Source organism: Camellia sinensis, chromosome 8, assembly GCF_055761805.1.
Source record: "Camellia sinensis isolate YWXY chromosome 8, ASM5576180v1, whole genome shotgun sequence".
Lineage (NCBI taxonomy): Eukaryota > Viridiplantae > Streptophyta > Magnoliopsida > Ericales > Theaceae > Camellia > Camellia sinensis.
In genome coordinates, this window is record NC_138968.1 from 10211708 (window position 1) to 10228427 (window position 16720).

Genomic DNA, 16720 nt, shown 5'->3' on the forward strand with positions numbered 1-16720 from the left:
CTGTGTATTCTACAGCGGTCCGACGCAACCATACAGTGTCTTTTACAACGATACAACACGACCACACAATGTCTTCTACAACGGTTTGACACGATCATACAGTGTCTTCTATAGCGATTCGATACGACCTCACAGTGTCTTCTGCACCGGTCCGACACGAGCCATACAGTGTCTTCTACACCAGTCTGCCACAACCATACAGTCTCTTCTACAACGGTCTGATACGACCACACAATGTTTGCTACAACGGTCGAACACGACCATACAGTGTCTTCTCCAACGAATTGACACAACCATACCATGTCTTCTATAACGATCTGACACAACCATACAGTGTCTCATATCCTATTTTTATTTATTTTTCCGTTTTGTTACTCTCTTCAAACTCAAGTTGGTTGGTACATATCATCCTTGAGTTTGAGGGGGACTATTAATATATATTATATAATGTAGTGCAGCATTAGTATTATAATATGTATTAGATAGTGCAGATAGTGCATTTGCTTTCGGTTCCTTTCGGCTACTTTCCCATGATGGTGTTTGCATCATGTTTGTAGCATAGCATCTTCTCTCCTATATAAAAGAGTGTGTACCTATTCAAATATGTAATATACAACATATATACACAATTTATTCTCTCTCTTTCTCAATACATTAAATTAACATATTAATCCGATATTTAGTTAAAAAATTAAAATACGAACTAACAATCCGTCTGAATATAATATTCCATATATGATAGAGTATTCAATTCCACATAAAGAGTGAGATATAAATTGAGGGACTAAATCAAATTCTTGACTAATTTATCAAATGACCATAATATAGGTATTGTGATCAATATATTGAATGTCTCATGTCCTGTAATGTTCTATCCATTCCAATCCCTTTAAACAAATATCGGATTAAATAATATTTTGTTAATCTCTTATTATAATCCTAACTCAATCTAAACAAAAAATAGAATACATAATCTAAAAAAATTCGTAGTCGATTCTCAAAAAAAGAAGAAAAAAAAAAATTCATAATCTAAGACTATTAGTTATGAGAATGCTAATCCAACCTAATTCGACCCGCCCAAACAAACCTAGCCTAAAAGTACTATAAAATTATCACTACAAGCTACCCTATGCCAAAAAATTACATCATCAAATATTGCGCCAAATTTGTCACAAGTTCGACAATGTCACTTTTGCCAATTCAATTCCCACGACAGTTTTAATCCAATAGTCTACATACGAGCCATCCAACAGACAAAAATAAACAATAATCTGAATGTGCCAAAATGATAATAGTACTACTAAGGCCTCGGGAATATACTTTTTTTTAAGTAACTTTTTAACTAAAAAAATCACTTAGTAAACGAGGCTTAAAACATAGCCAAAATTTGACATTCTGACATTAGCATGCTCAATTATAACTTTGCCAATTGCCAATTTAGCAATGACGAATGGAATCACTCTCAGAAAGCCAAATCCAACACCACCGATTCATAAAATAGCATAAGTTAAGAAGTCAGAATTTGAAAACAACCTAGCAGCACCATAGCTAAATATCGCAACTCATTTATCCAGACAGCATCGATACAAACACATTTAATAATTGAAAAGAAGAGTTCAACCAATTCAGGAAACAATATTTTCCAATAATTTAGAATCCGCAGACAAAAAAGTACACTGCCAGACTACTTTTGCAAGCTGCCAGATAACAGATGCAATCGTGGATATGAATATCACAGCAGGCAGATGGATGTACAGTTCTGAGTAAAAATATGTAAAAATAAACAGTTCTTCCAAAACGAAAACAAGAGAGGTGCAGGAGAGGGGGACAATTAAAGGATTCCAATCAGATAATTCTATCAAATGCAAAAGATACGAGAGATTTCAACCTAGAAACTCTCCCTCAAATGCTATCATCATCCCCTAGATCTGTGCACATTGATGAACGTTCATTTGATCGGGAAGATGTCCAAATTGTACCCTGCCAAACCAAACAATTAGAAGAATTACTAGCGCTAAATAAAAGAACGAAAACAAAACCACAGGGGCTAAAGACAGAAGACTTTACACACAAAATATACAGGCTGTGTTTGGATCAAGGACTTGGGAGGGATTTGTGAAGGTAAGAAAAAAAGTATAGAAGAAGTGTATGAAATACAAGCTAATTTTTTTAATTTTTCCCATCTCTTTTCCTTCTCAAATCCTTTGATCCAAAAATAATGACTCTTCCAGTTTTTGACATTATTAGGAGCATCAATAAAACATAACCTATGTATGACCACAAATAACTACATCATTTGTTATTGAGAGCGACTATGATGCAAAATATGAAGTTCAATGTTGCAAAAAGTGAGATGTAATAGCTAAATAAAGTGCATTTGGGACATCCTCATTTGTTGGAAAACATTCAGTCTCAAAACATGAAACCCTTACACAATCAAACACCTAAATATTTTGAAAATAATAATTAAAAGAGAATGGTTTCAGCATTGGTACATTAAAAAGACAATGTCTAAAAAAAACATAATATCATTGATAACTTCTTTTGATGTCCCAGTGAGTGAATCAATAATAAACTAACAAGGTGTGATCACAAATGCATTAATGAGGTCAACAAAACCATAAAATAGACATCAGAAAACTAATCTTAAACATGCTCATGCCTTTCATTATTACTCATCAAATAAGGAAATTATAACTCATTTGGTGAAAGCTCCTTCCAATCCTATAGAAAGGCACATTAAATGTGCTTCTCAAGGAGCAATCCACCATTGCTAGACAAAGGGAAAATACATTTTTCGAAGGCTTATAAACAACAAATGCATTAAGCCGGCAAATTACCTGATACAATCAATCATAAACCATGAAATGTCAGATTTTATGTTATATGACCTTTCAGCATAGTTGTTCTAAGCCATTATCACAGACAGACGAATTTTCATAGAATAAATTGCTCCATTGCAACATTAAGAGAACACCACAATGTTTTTATGAAATTCAATGACAACATTAATGAAACTTACTATCTTCTAGAAGTTGATGCAACCCCCGTTGCCCTGTCACATACAAAAAGAAAAACTTATAAGCTTATATTTGACAGTAGGAGTAAAATCTAAAAACCTACAAACCTACGGACTTAAACATAGAATGAATGCACAACAACTCTCGAGGTACTTGGATCAATACCTGCCCTGCAGTTTTCCCACAAAATTCGCACTAGACCTCCCCTTGCTTAGAGAATTGCCCAAACCAGACCTATCAGGGTTTGCTCCATTTCCAACTGCCACAAGTCCAGATGACTGGCCAGGCCTACTTTCAGCGCCATTCAGTTCCAGAGGATCTTTTGGTTTGCTCAAAATTTTAATATTTGAGATACCTCCAGCATTTAGATGAACACCATTAGAATGCTGATTCTGCACTGAGAGCTGCGAATGATTATCAGTGGCACTTGCAGGTCTGGAAGAATCAATGGATGGGGCCCTCTTTAGTCGGTGAGATTGTGCCATGGGAGTAACAGCAACAGATGGCAACAATGATGAATAAGGAGAAGATGCTGTTTTAGCTGCTGCTGCGACTTTGGCAACAGCAGCTGTAGCCGCAATGATTTCTTGTGCACCCTCTCGAAGTTGTATATAGTCCTCTTCAATTAAGAATAACTAAAATACAAAAAGGAGTTATCTAACTATAATATTAATCTGTAACAAACCAAAAACATAAGTTAAAGAAAGGAACAAAAACTAAGCTGAAGATCTACAGAACTTACTTCAGGATGACCAGCCACAAAATCATCAAGCTTTCCATATTTTTTCTTGTAATCATGCCAATGTAGAGGGGCAAGCATTTTGCTAAGCCTATTTGGAAGCTGTACGTGACATTGATAATAGAATCATCAATAAAGCCAGGAGTGGAAAGCTAAAAAAATACTGTGCCAGAATTAATTTTCACTAACCGTCGAGCTAATCCTGATTCTACCACCAGATCCAGGTGGTATTGTGCGAACAATGCAAGCCAACAATGATCTTTCATCAAGAAGAGCTGTCTCTGAAGTCTTTCCACCAGGATGTACATTTTTCTCCCCAGACGAGACAAATGATTCAGATGAAACCACACCAGTGGCATTGTTCATTGTGGTTTCACTGAAATTCACATGAGTGATTGGTGTTTCAGATGATTGTGTATTTGCAGAACTTGCTTGCTCTGTGATGAACTCTTGAACCTCCAAGCCATGATTAGTCGAAGAGGTAATGATCTTCTCCTGTTCCAGTTGAAATTCAAGGCACTCTTAGTATCGGATAATACTTAGCTGCTTTAAGGGATGCAGAGGTCGGCCTCATTCTCACATTACCAGCCATTTAAGAGAAACAGATCCACGATGGTAGATGATAGCAAGTAAACAAAAACAGTGCACAAACAATGACAAACCTTGATTAACTGACAAAAAATACATAAATGAAAATAATAAAAAAAGACAAACCTTGGTTTCACTATCCTGTGAAAGAGAATCTATTCTTAGAGCCTCGCGAAACTGGGAAGAAATATGTTGCAAGCTCTGTTGGGGTTGTGGGGCTACCAGGTAGCTTTTATCAACCTGCTCAAGAACCTGAAAAAGAATTTCGAGGATCACTACCATTGAGCAGATGAAAATAAACCATTGTACACATGCATCATTCTGAAGAACAACATTTCAGTTACAAAACCTGTCCTTCTGGAACTGATGCAGTGATCACAGTATCAGGCTCCATTCCTTGGCTCGCATGAACATCTAAATAGTCTGGGTGAATAGCTTGTCCATTTACAGACACTTCATAGTCATAATTAGTATCTGGTCTCAACAAGCTCTGATCAGTTTGAGATGAAGGATATTGGTTGTGAGTTGGCACCTGCAAACCCTCTGATGCAGCCTGAAGAAAAAGAACATATCATACTCAAAACGATAATATCATGGGCAACATGAACGAGGACAAAACAAGGTTTCCATTTGCTTGCACCTGTTGGTTCTGCCAATGTTGAAGAGATGAAATTGCAGGTACTGAGTGAAAATGTCCAACATGAGATTGAGTAACATGCGCTGGGACAGAGTGGGGCACGCCCTGTTGATGCATAACAAATGGATGCAAAGCAGTCACCTGTCCAGGTGGAAGGTAGGTAGGCATCCCAAGTAGGGAAGATGGAGCAATTGGAGCACCATGAACATGGTCAGCCTAATAATAAATAATAACGAAAGTTAATTTATTAAAAGAATGTACAGTGTACACATTTAAATTTACTGTGTCTTTGTAAGTAACCACAGATTTTAATTATCATACCAAGAAACACCTAGTTCATATGAACAATATAATAGTACAACAAGCATAAGAATGCTCAAACAAAGATAAAGATAGGGGAAAAATTTCATAAAATGATTCGTAGAGAGATGGAAACTATGCCAAATTTTAAGACAACTTGTAATGACAAGCCCTGCGTTGAGATTTGCAAATGTGTGTACGCCAGTCATGTATTCAGCCAATAAAACTTGTTAGAATTTACCATAAACCTACCACCACTACCACCTCACCTACTCCACTAAACCTAACCCACTACACCACTACCACCTCCACTTCACCTACTCTCCACCTACTCCCAAAACACTCCTATATAATAGGAATCCTTGTAATTGTAATAATCACAACACATTAATATCAATCAATAATACATATATTTTCACATGGTATCAGGGGTTTAGAACCTAATATTTTCGCTTCACCGGCGGGCGGCAACCTCACCTTAGTCGCCCGCCGGACCTCAATCTAGTCTGCTAAAATTCTCTACACATACCTTCATTCTTCTTCACCACCTCGCCGAAGCAAACTCAAAATCCCTCTGGGAAATTTCGTCGAACACCATGTCTGCAATTCAGGAAGGTGGCACTGCCCCAACTCCATCAACATTTGGAACTTGTTTTGATGAGCCGTTTTCTCCTTCATTGGTTTCAAAAGGGAAAAACCTTGTTAAGTTTGGCTTCGGTAGTCCTGCTGAGCCATTTGAATCAGTCCATGACGCGAGAGATCCACTGATTTTGCAAAACAAAGCTCCTAGATGGCACGAGCAGTTGCAGTGTTGGTGCCTTAATTTCAAAGGACGTGTCACAGTGGCCTCTGTCAAGAACTTTCAGCTGGTGGCTGCTATTGAGGCGCACCAAAATGTTCCAGCCACGGGAAGCACCACATCACAGCTGCAACGCCCATGGGAGCCACCTCTGCACTGGACCACTCGTTCTCTCTCTCTGATCTATGGTAATATCAACAAAGCTTCAAATAAAATAACTCAACCCATGTGATCCACTCTACCACAAACCACTAAAATACAATTCCTCATAGCCCCCGCTTGACACCACCCACCTTTCTTGTTATTATATTTTATTTCCTTTACCACCACCCACGTTTCTCTTACTTTACAACCAAACCTCTTTTATTTGTCAGACTCCACATCTCCCACAATGTGCTGTTGCCCAAACCCATCATTCCTTCCACTAGAGTCTATAGAATATATATATATATATATATATATATATTTTTGATTCCAAAAAAAAAAATAAATAAATAAAATAAAATAAAATATAATAAAATAAATAAATAAATAAATAAAAAGGACGAATGAAGAAGCGGAAGAACTGCACACCAATCTTATTTTATTCATGTCGGGGTTCACCCCGATCACCATTTTACACCACAAAAAAAAAAAAAAAAACAAACAAACAAAAAAAAAAAACAAAAGAAACAAAAATACACAAAACATCACAACAACAGCAGCTTTGTTTTCTTTTCTGCAGACGGCCACCCACCGCTCTACTCAGCCGCCGGTCTCTTCTTTTTGCCTCCGTCCTGGGCAGTCCTTGACGGTGCTGCCTCTGTGTTTTCCACGCCGCCCAGCACGTTCACTCCCTCATACTCTTCCACTGCAGCATATGGCGGCCCTCCAAATCGGAACATCACCGTGGCCTTCCGCTTCAGCTCCTTATTTTCTGCCTTTAGCACACTTATCTCTGCTCGCGCATCCTTATACATGCGCTGGAGCAGAGCCAGTTGGCCGTTTAAATGTTGCACCTCATTTGTCCTACTCTGCAGCCGGTGCGACAAGTTTGTGACTGCCGTCATCGTCTCCACACAGGACTTCAAAGTATACTGATTGGCCTCAATGTCAGTTTGCACCGCCATTTTTTGCTCCACCGACCGCATCAGAAAGTTCAACGGAGCAAACACAGAGGTGTTTGGTTGAGGTTCACTGGCCACCGCACCAGTTCTCTCTCTTGTTGACTCATTGAGGTCGGGAAAGAGGGTGAGCAGTCCACGGGAAGACGAGGACGAGGCCATTTTGTGAGCAACAAAGTGTTACAGCGTGTTACAAAGTATCTTTCTCAGCAAAACGAAGAATTTTTCAGAGATTTCTCTCAGTCTTTTTGTCTCAGTTTCTGCCTCAGCTTCAGCCTTCGTCTTGGTTAAATAGCCAAGGCAGCCACGCGTATCGCGCGCCACTTGACGCCAGACGACAAACGGGCACGCCAACCAAGACACTCACGTGCCTCGCCATCATGTCCGGCACATCTTTTTATGACTTGGGCTCGCCTTTTGATGGCACGCCTTTTTATGGATTGGGCACGCCTTTTGATGGCACGCCTTTTGAAAGATTGGGCACACCTTTTGAGGGTGCGACTTTTTAAGGGTCCAACAAGACTCTGTAAACTGTCCCGACATTGATTCCGGTTAGCTCGTTCATGGGTTTTTAAGGGTCCGACAAGACTCTGTAAACTGTCCCGACATTGATTCCGGTTAGCTCCTTCATGGGTCCGACAAGACTCTGTAAACTGTCCCGACATTGATTCCGGTTAGTTTCTACAAGGGTCCAGCAAGACTCTGTAAACTGTCACCACAACTGTCACAACATTGTCTGCTGCAACGGTCCGACATGACCCCATAAACTGTCTTCTACATCGGTCTGACACCGCCATCCAGTGTCCTCTACACCGTTATGACACCACCATACAGTGTCCTCTACATGATTATGACACCCCCATACAGTGTCCTCTACAACGTTATGACACCACCATCCAGTGTCTTCACCAATGGTCTGACACGACCATACAGTGTCTCTTATCCTCTTTTATTTTTATGTATTTTCTTGTTTTGTTCCTCTCTTCAAACTCAAGTTGGTTAGTTTCTATCCTCCTTGAGTTTGCGGGGGGCTGTTAGAATTTACCATAAACCTACCACCACTACCACCTCACCTACTCCACTAAACCTAACCCACTACACCACTACCACCTCCACTTCACCTACTCTCCACCTACTCCCAAAACACTCCTATATAATAGGAATCCTTGTAATTGTAATAATCACAACACATTAATATCAATCAATAATACATATATTTTCACAAAACTATACCCAATATTCAGTGTGTAAAGTATTATCAGTGACTCTCCCACTCTTTTCTGCTCACAATTGAAGAATGGAAGCTAGTTCCCAACATGAGCAATAGTCCAAGATAGTGACAGTCTAAAAAACACGAACACTTCTAAGAAGAAGATGATTTTGTGTCGGACACTCCCTAGCACATGTCAAACATGCATCCAAATGTGTCGTATCACTTAGACATGCTTCAAATATTTGGGAGAACCAAACACGCTTCAAATATTTAGAGACACTTGTCCATACTTCAACATTCATGAAACACATTGTAAATTTGAAGAACATAACTTGGGATCCAATGATAAAATTAAACAATATGAATTTTTACCTATTTATATCCCTCCTTCAGACTTTCTAATTTTAAGAATTCTAAGACCCAAAACTTCCAAGTTGTTTGAAAATAGAGCTTTCTAAAATAGAGATTAAGGCAATTTTGTTCACAAAACAATACGTAGAATGTGAAAAATGACCTTTAATTAATTTCCAAGTGTACAAGTAAAATATCTATTTACTAGTTGTCGTATCCCTATTGCGTTGTATCCTAGTTTTATTTTTATTTTCAAAATTGGCATGTCGATGTCTCTGTATTATGTCATATCCATGTCCTCGTGTCTATATCTATGCAACTCAGGTGATTAATGTCTGCCTTCCCAATTGCAGACCAGAACAAGAAGCCAGAGATTGTGAAGTTTGAGCAAAGTTTTTAAAGGTGAATGCATAACACGAGGCGTTTAGCTGAGGCATAATCCTCGAGGCATCAAGGCACAAGCATTTTGAATTTTTATATTTAGTAAATGAAATAAATATTTAAAAAATAGTAAAAAAAAGATTAAGAATTAAATGTAAAGGCGTAAACACTTTTCTACTCAAAGCGTCCAATATTTCACTGCAGAGAAGGAAGCTTGCCATCTAAGAAGAATGGACACGGACACGGACACGGACACGGACACGGACACGACACGAATACGACACGGACACGCTGACACGTCAATTTTCAAAAAATACAAGACACGACACGTGGGGGACACGTATAAAATATATAATTTTATATATTTATTATATGTTATATATATGAATATATCATTCAAAGATAATAAAAAATGTAATACGACACTAGTTCTTATAAATTTATATGATTTTTGTTTTATTATTGTATCTTAAGTTGTTTTGTTCAAACTTATAATTAGTTTAACATGTGTTTAATCGATAGACACGTGTATCCTCCAAGTATCCAAAGAGTATCCGGGTCTTTAAAAAAAATTTAAAAATAGAACACGTTTTGAAAAGTGTCGGACATGTGTTAGAGAAGTGTCCAAAGAGTGTCAATATCCGACACGACACGGATACGTCACCTTCTTATAAGTGTCCATGCTTCTTAGCTTGCCATCATTAAAAGTGAAATCGACATTCTTTGGTTTAGTGATCAAGCTACTCACTTCAGCATTTACGTGGTGTTTTCTTTTTTATTTCTTTATTTTTCATATTTAAACCATCTACTAAACTAAGGCCCTATTTGGCCAAAGGCTATTTGGCTAAAATAGCCAATAAAGACAATATAGGCTAAAATAGCCAATAAAACAAAATATCACATCCAACTCATAATTATTTCACTTTTTCTCTCTCAACCATCAAATCAACTACAAAAAAAAAAAAAAAAAAAAAAAAAAAACTATCATCCCAAACACAATATTTTTAACCAGGCTAAAATAGCCAAATAGCAAACTAAAGTAGCCTCCTCCCAAACGGAGCCTAAGGCTAACAAGAGCCTAAGACAAGCTCCTCATATATGTACTCATATGCCCATGCACAAAAGGCTGTACAAGGCACACCTGAAGGCTTGATGCTTAAAACCTAATGACTAAGGAGAAGAAGTATGAGCTCCTCACGTACCAAGATCAATGCAGACCAAAAAATCTTTCTAAAGCTCAAGGATTGATACTTGTAAAATCAAATCACTGATGAAGAAGTATAGCTAGGTTTTGTCATTAGTAGTTAGATGTCTTAGCACATAGACACAATGATTGACCGTTATGTCATGTGCTTACTAGATATCAACATTGACACTTTGAATACTATGAATGAAAACATTATGATCCGTCTGCCCCAAAATATAGCCATTCGGAAAAATAAATAACTTAATAAACATTTAACCACCCTTAAAGAAAGTTAGAATGGCATGAAAAACAGTGAGCAAATTAAAAGAAATCCAATTGAGAGAAATGCATTAGCCTCTCACATATAAGCATGCACGACTCCCCCGACATATTACTCAACAGTGCTTCACATGAATCACTACATGAAAAACGCTGTAAATAAAACTGAACCAAATCGTCACTATAAAAAAGGTTGTTTCATTGCATCTTAGAGCATCTCCAATGGTTGTTGCTATATTGGTATTACTATTGCTATAATTTGACAATGAATAGTGTTATTTTGTCAAATTATAGCAATGGTGCTCCAATGGTCATTTGCTATTTTTGGCAAATCTCAACCAACTTTCCCCCCAACTTTGTAAGTGTTGTTTGGATATAGGTTTTTTGTGATTTTATTTTTGTTCATTTTTTGTCTTTTGTGACATTTTTTTATCTGTTTGTTAAAAAAATTATATATTTATATTATTCCCAACTAAACAAATATAAAAAATTTAAAAAAATTAAAAAATTGGGAAAAAAAAATAAATATAATTCACCCCCACCAAAAAACATATCACTACATATTTAATAAATTCTTTTAATTACACAAAAAAATAAACAATTACCAATTACCCACCAACTAAACAAATATAAAAAAAAAAAATTAAAATTCAGATATATATATATATATATATAAATTTTGGCAATTATATTTGAAATGAAATTAAAAAGAGGAGAAAATAAAAATGATATATATAACCTTTTTCAACGGGTGCCATCACTCATTTTTCAGCTCATATATTAAGTTTAATATATCCAAACTATATATAATTTAAGTTTAATATATATATATATATATTGTAACTGTTAAAAATATATATATTATTCTTCACTCATTTTTCTAGCCGTTGGATTACATCAACGGGTGCCATCACATCCTATTTGATCAAACCACACTCTCTTTCTCTCTCATTCTTTTTCATGCCTTCATTTCTTCTCACATTTCTTCCCAGAGACAGAACTCATTTCTTCTCACATTTCTACACAGATCGCTCTCTCTCTCTCTCTCTCTCTCTCTCTTCACATGACACAAAGAAGATGAAAACAAACATGAGAACCAAGATCGTAGATCCTTCTCCACCATTTCGCAGATCGCATCAAGGAGCCCTCTTCGCAGATCGCAGAGATCAAAACCCTCGTCTCAAATCCATCAACCACGAAATTCCTGGTATTTATTGTTTAAAATTCGTTTGAAATTGCTTATTTGCATTGAAATTTTTTTATTATTGTTGTTGTTGTTGTCTGTGATTTTTATTTTTTATTTTTTTTTTTATTTTTATTTTTTTTTGTGAAAGGTTTGGTTGTTGAAATAATTTATGTTTGAAGGGTTTGGTTGTTGAAATAATTTATGTATTAAAAAATTTTTGTTTTAAACAATTTCTATTTTAAAAAATTTGGTGAATTTGGTTTTACAAAAAATTAACTCTGTTTTGTTGGGAAGGATGAGGGAGGGAAGGAAGAAAACGGTTGATTTTTGGTGAGTTGGCATATTTGGCAGCTGCCAAAGTTGGTGCCAAATTTGGCAACAGATTTGGCAGCTGCTATAGCATGCCATTGGAGAAGCAATTTTTGCTCAAGCTGCCATATTATGACTTTAGCAGCTATTATAGCAATGCATTGGAGATGCTCTTATAGTATCACATGTATTTTTTTTATCATAGTTTTTTTTTTTTTTTTTGATAAATATATTTTTTTTACCATAGTTATTCTCTACTACAACTTCCCCTTCAGCATTTTCCACTTGCAAAATGATTTTGAAGGGAGGAAGGGCAACTAAGAAGCACAAAAAATTCTAAAACAGCAGCGTTGTTCCCGTGTCAGAGTCCAACAATCATCACATTTCTGACACATGCTAAACACGTGTCCAAAAACATGTCATTTTCTTTTTAATTTTTTTAGACCCGAACATACTTCATCCATTACACGCAGATGAAATACATTATAAGTTTGAAACAAAATAATTTAGAAGATACAATAAAATAAAAACAAGGTAGATTTATACGTGTTAATCCCTCCTATTTAAGAATTAGTATTATGCTGGACTTTTTTATTATCTTTGATCGAAATTGCCATATGTATGACATATACTAAATATATTATACCGATGACATATACTGCATTTTTTGAAAATTATCGTGTCAGCGTGTCCATGTTTGTGCTTCTTAGAAGGGTAGTGAAGGAACAATAAATAAATGCATACTCTACCTGAGTTGAAGCATTGCCAGTTGAGACAAAAGATGTAACATTTTCCACATTTCCATTTGGTAGGTCCCCAGAATTTGAATTTGTCGTGACACCTCCATCCACATCTAGTTGGTTTCCATTGTTCTGTCCATACTGCAGAGCATCATTTGAGTTTGTTTGGGATACACGTGATTCCTCAGTATAAGTTCCACTCCTTTCCCTTGCATCAGCCAGTTCAAGCTGGAGCTGTTGTATTGTATGCAAATGAAGCCTTTCCATCTCAGCAAACTAACATGGATAACAAATAGAAATCAATTTCACCAATGACATCAACTATTCAACAGAGGAACAACAAGAAAATTGAGGTTCAGTATGAAAATGACTGGCGCACAGAAATAGACCACATTCAATGGCATATGGTCAAGTTTCCATTCAATGACAGAAAAATATTGTTAAACAGTGCACGATTCAGTTACATAATGGAAGTCCAGAGTCAACTTTAGAGACTAATCTGTAGGCTAACAACCTGTCGTTGACAACCAAGCCAAAGCTGGTTATATTGTTCTGTTCGTTCTCGCAACTCAGCCTGTAATGAGTGATTAGTAGTTGAGTGCAAAGCATCCATCTCCTGAGCACGCGTAATCCACGCTTGAGCATCCCTCAACTGTTCATCTTTAAACAGGATGGTTTCCTGAGCAACTCGATGCTGAAAGATAAAGTCATCATTAGGCAATGTACCTCCCAAAGTGCAATAAACATCCAACAAGCTCCAAACTAATTAATCTGGCCCTCAATGCGCTGGGGAAATCTCCGATAATACTACCATTGAAAAATAAATGTAAAGAAAAGAATTCAAAGACACAACAAAAGATGTTTCCACATCAAACAATAACATGACAGGGAAATCTACAAGCATACCAAATTCAATATATAACGTTGAACAAAATCTTATCCGAACAAAAGACATTCTTTTCAGACCACCTAAGTTAGCTTCAAAGAAGACAAAAATCTTGAAACATAACAAATTACCTAAACACGCTTAAGACATTTCAGAGTTTAAGCTTCCATTTTACTAGGATTAAACACATGCATTGGAAAATGCAACTTAACAAACCTGTTCCTGCAATTCAAGGAACTGCCGCTCTTTATCCTGAATATGTTCTTGAAGGTCATGCATCTGTTTAAGATGTTGGGCTCTTTCAGCTTCAGAGTTATCACGCTCCCTCCTGCAAAACCATATGCACCCCCATTCACACTACATCCAAAACACCAAAACCCCCGAAACAACCCCAAACTGATACAAGTCATCAAGAGATTTATGATGTGTGAAATTTTAAATACAGTGTCCCAGGCCATCATGTATTCTAAAGAATCAATTTATTTAATTCAAGTAAAGATAGTAAATATACACAAACAGATTATATCTAAAATAGCAATTCCAGGGACCTAAACACTTACCGGAATGTCTGCAATTCTTTGTTTTGTTCTCTAAGGAGATCATCCTTTGCCCATGCCTGCCAAAATAGATAAAAGAGATTTATTCAACAAGTGAATCCCCAACCACACATTCCACAATATCAAAAGAACAGACTATCTTTGCAAAATACACTCAACCAACCGCTTCATTGTCCAGTTTAATTGCGTGCAACTCTCTATCTTTCTCTTCTGTCTTCCTCTCCAACTCATGTATTGTTTGTTCCATTTCATGCAGTTGCTCCTTCAGGACAAGGTAAAATAATATTTACAAACAAAAAGGCACAATTACTTCCAAACACAAAGGAACAGACTCAAAACCTGAAGCTTGACATTGGCATTGGCGTGTTCAGTAATCTGAGCATCAAAGTTGTTTTGAATTTCAATGATCTCCGATCTCGCAATGATTTGAGCTCGAAGTTCAATCTCAATCTGTTGCAGACCCTCTCTCTGCCTAGCAACACCGTGAAGTCGCTGCTGCAAAATATCATTGTCCAAACTTCCATCGATGGTGATTGAACAGAAATCCACATCGGCCGGTTCTCTTCCCTGCTGCACCTTAACAATACAGCAAAAATCACCTTCATCATTCAAGAATAATTCTATAGATTCCAACAATCATACTAAATGATAAGTGGCGTTGGTGATTCAAACCACAAAAACCCTAGTACGAACACATCCATTACCTCATATATCGTTCTCTCATCCGATTGCCCTAACTTCGAACGGTCCAAGTCCTAGGTCAAAAAGTTTTCCATTAAAATCTTATCAAATCAACGACAAATCTGTAAACCCTAGCTTTTCGAATTGAAGCAAAACAATGACACTGGGTTTAGCAAGCACACCTCGCTGCTAGAGTTTCGAACGGAATGCTCGGAAACAACACGCCACTCTTTGCGCGAAGGCTGAGAAGTCGGCATCGGCATAGAAACACCGCGTACGGCGGCGACACCAGCCGCGGCTTCCATTGAATCGGAGCTCCAATTTCTCTCTCACTCTCTCTCCAACGCAAAAACCCTAATTTTTTTTAAAAAAAAAAAAACAAAGAAACCCTAGAACGAAGAGAGTTATGGGGGAATAATCAAATCCAGTAAGACATTGAGAGAGTGAATGAAATCAATGGATGATGAATGGAGGTGCGAATGTGTGTTTTGAGTGTTGTGAATTTGCGTCTGTGGATTTTGGGGGGTTTTGCGATTGCAGGGTTTTAAAGGGATTGGAGCGTAAAAAGTGAAACGTTGACGACAGAGAAACAAAGAGGAGAGAGAGTGAGAAGTGTGAGAGCGAGGAAGAGAGATGATTGGGTGTTGAGAAAACTCCATACGCACAGGAGACTCCCGCCATTTATAGGGTTACTATCATTGGGTTTTTTTGCGCTTGGGCTTGGCTTGGGCTTGGCCTCTGATAGGCTGGATGTCATCCAGGGTCCTTCATCTGTTAGTTTAGGAACTGTTAGTTTAGGAACTGCATTCAGTTTTAGTGTGTTTAGTTTCAATTTTTTTATTAAATATTTTAAAATTTAATTTTTGTATTTTTTTTATTTTTAGTGAATATTTTTAAAATTTTAAGTATTTTTTATATTTTTTTAAATGCACCTTATTTAGATGTATTTAAAAATTAAAAATTGTGAAAAAACATTTTAAAAAATTAATAAATACATAAAAATATAAAAATATACTGAATTCTCGTATTTTTTTTTATACTTTTGGTATTTAGTGAATTTTTAAAAGGTTTTTTTCACAATTTTTTTACTTTTTAAGTATATTTATGTTTGGTATATCTAATAATTAAAAAAATTACTTAAAATATTAAAAAAATTCAATAAAAACAAAAAAATACGGAAAATAAGAAAGCAGAATTTTCTAAAAATTATTTTCAGAAAAACAAAACCAAACAAGCTGTTTTGCTAGACTTTTTTTTTTTTTTTTTTGACAATCTTTAGATAATATCAATTTTTTAAAAAATTTCATGGGTTAGCCCGTGAAATTTTAAAAAATTGATTAGAAATATAAATCAATTTTTTAAAATTTTTATAAGTTTGACCGTGAAAATTTAAAAAATTAATATTATTTAAAGAGTGTTGCTAATGGGTGTGCAATGGTTGTTCATTAAAAAAAATTAATGTCTAAAATTTACATATTAGTTTATATTAAGGGAAAATTACTAGAAAATCCTATTTCAAATTCTTGTATACCAATCGGTCCATCTTTTTTTTTTTTATTTTATTAAAACCTAAAGTTTATGCTTTTAGACCCGGAGGTCCTGTTTTCAGTTTTATTTTATTTTTTTTTACCATTTTACCCTTATATATATATATATATATATATATATAATGCTTGTTGTTTGAATATCATTTTTGGGAAGTCTGCGATCTGCGTTTGGATTCCAAATTTTTTGTAATTTCTAATTTCTCTTTGCCATTTGCCAT

General features: G+C 36.1%; 1 protein-coding gene across 6 annotated transcripts; it reads right to left on the reverse strand.

Moving 5' to 3' along the window:
* Positions 1-1624: 1624 nt before the first annotated feature.
* LOC114259206 (RNA polymerase II degradation factor) lies at positions 1625-15674 on the reverse strand. Of its 6 annotated transcripts, none has more exons than XM_082884697.1 (16): positions 15138-15674; positions 14979-15029; positions 14614-14841; positions 14438-14536; positions 14278-14333; positions 13934-14045; positions 13346-13525; positions 12841-13107; positions 4988-5125; positions 4697-4900; positions 4474-4599; positions 3949-4254; positions 3763-3861; positions 3186-3655; positions 3023-3055; positions 1625-1980 (listed from the first exon to the last, which is right to left on the reverse strand). In XM_082884697.1, coding segments are annotated over exons 1-16 (2493 nt in total). In that variant the 5' UTR covers positions 15261-15674; the 3' UTR covers positions 1625-1979. The 6 variants fall into 6 exon arrangements, with proteins under 6 accessions (XP_082740823.1, XP_028055006.1, XP_082740822.1 ...); XM_028199205.2 differs by having other exon boundaries at positions 4988-5200; XM_082884696.1 differs by having other exon boundaries at positions 14614-14844.
* Positions 15675-16720: the final 1046 nt, after the last annotated feature.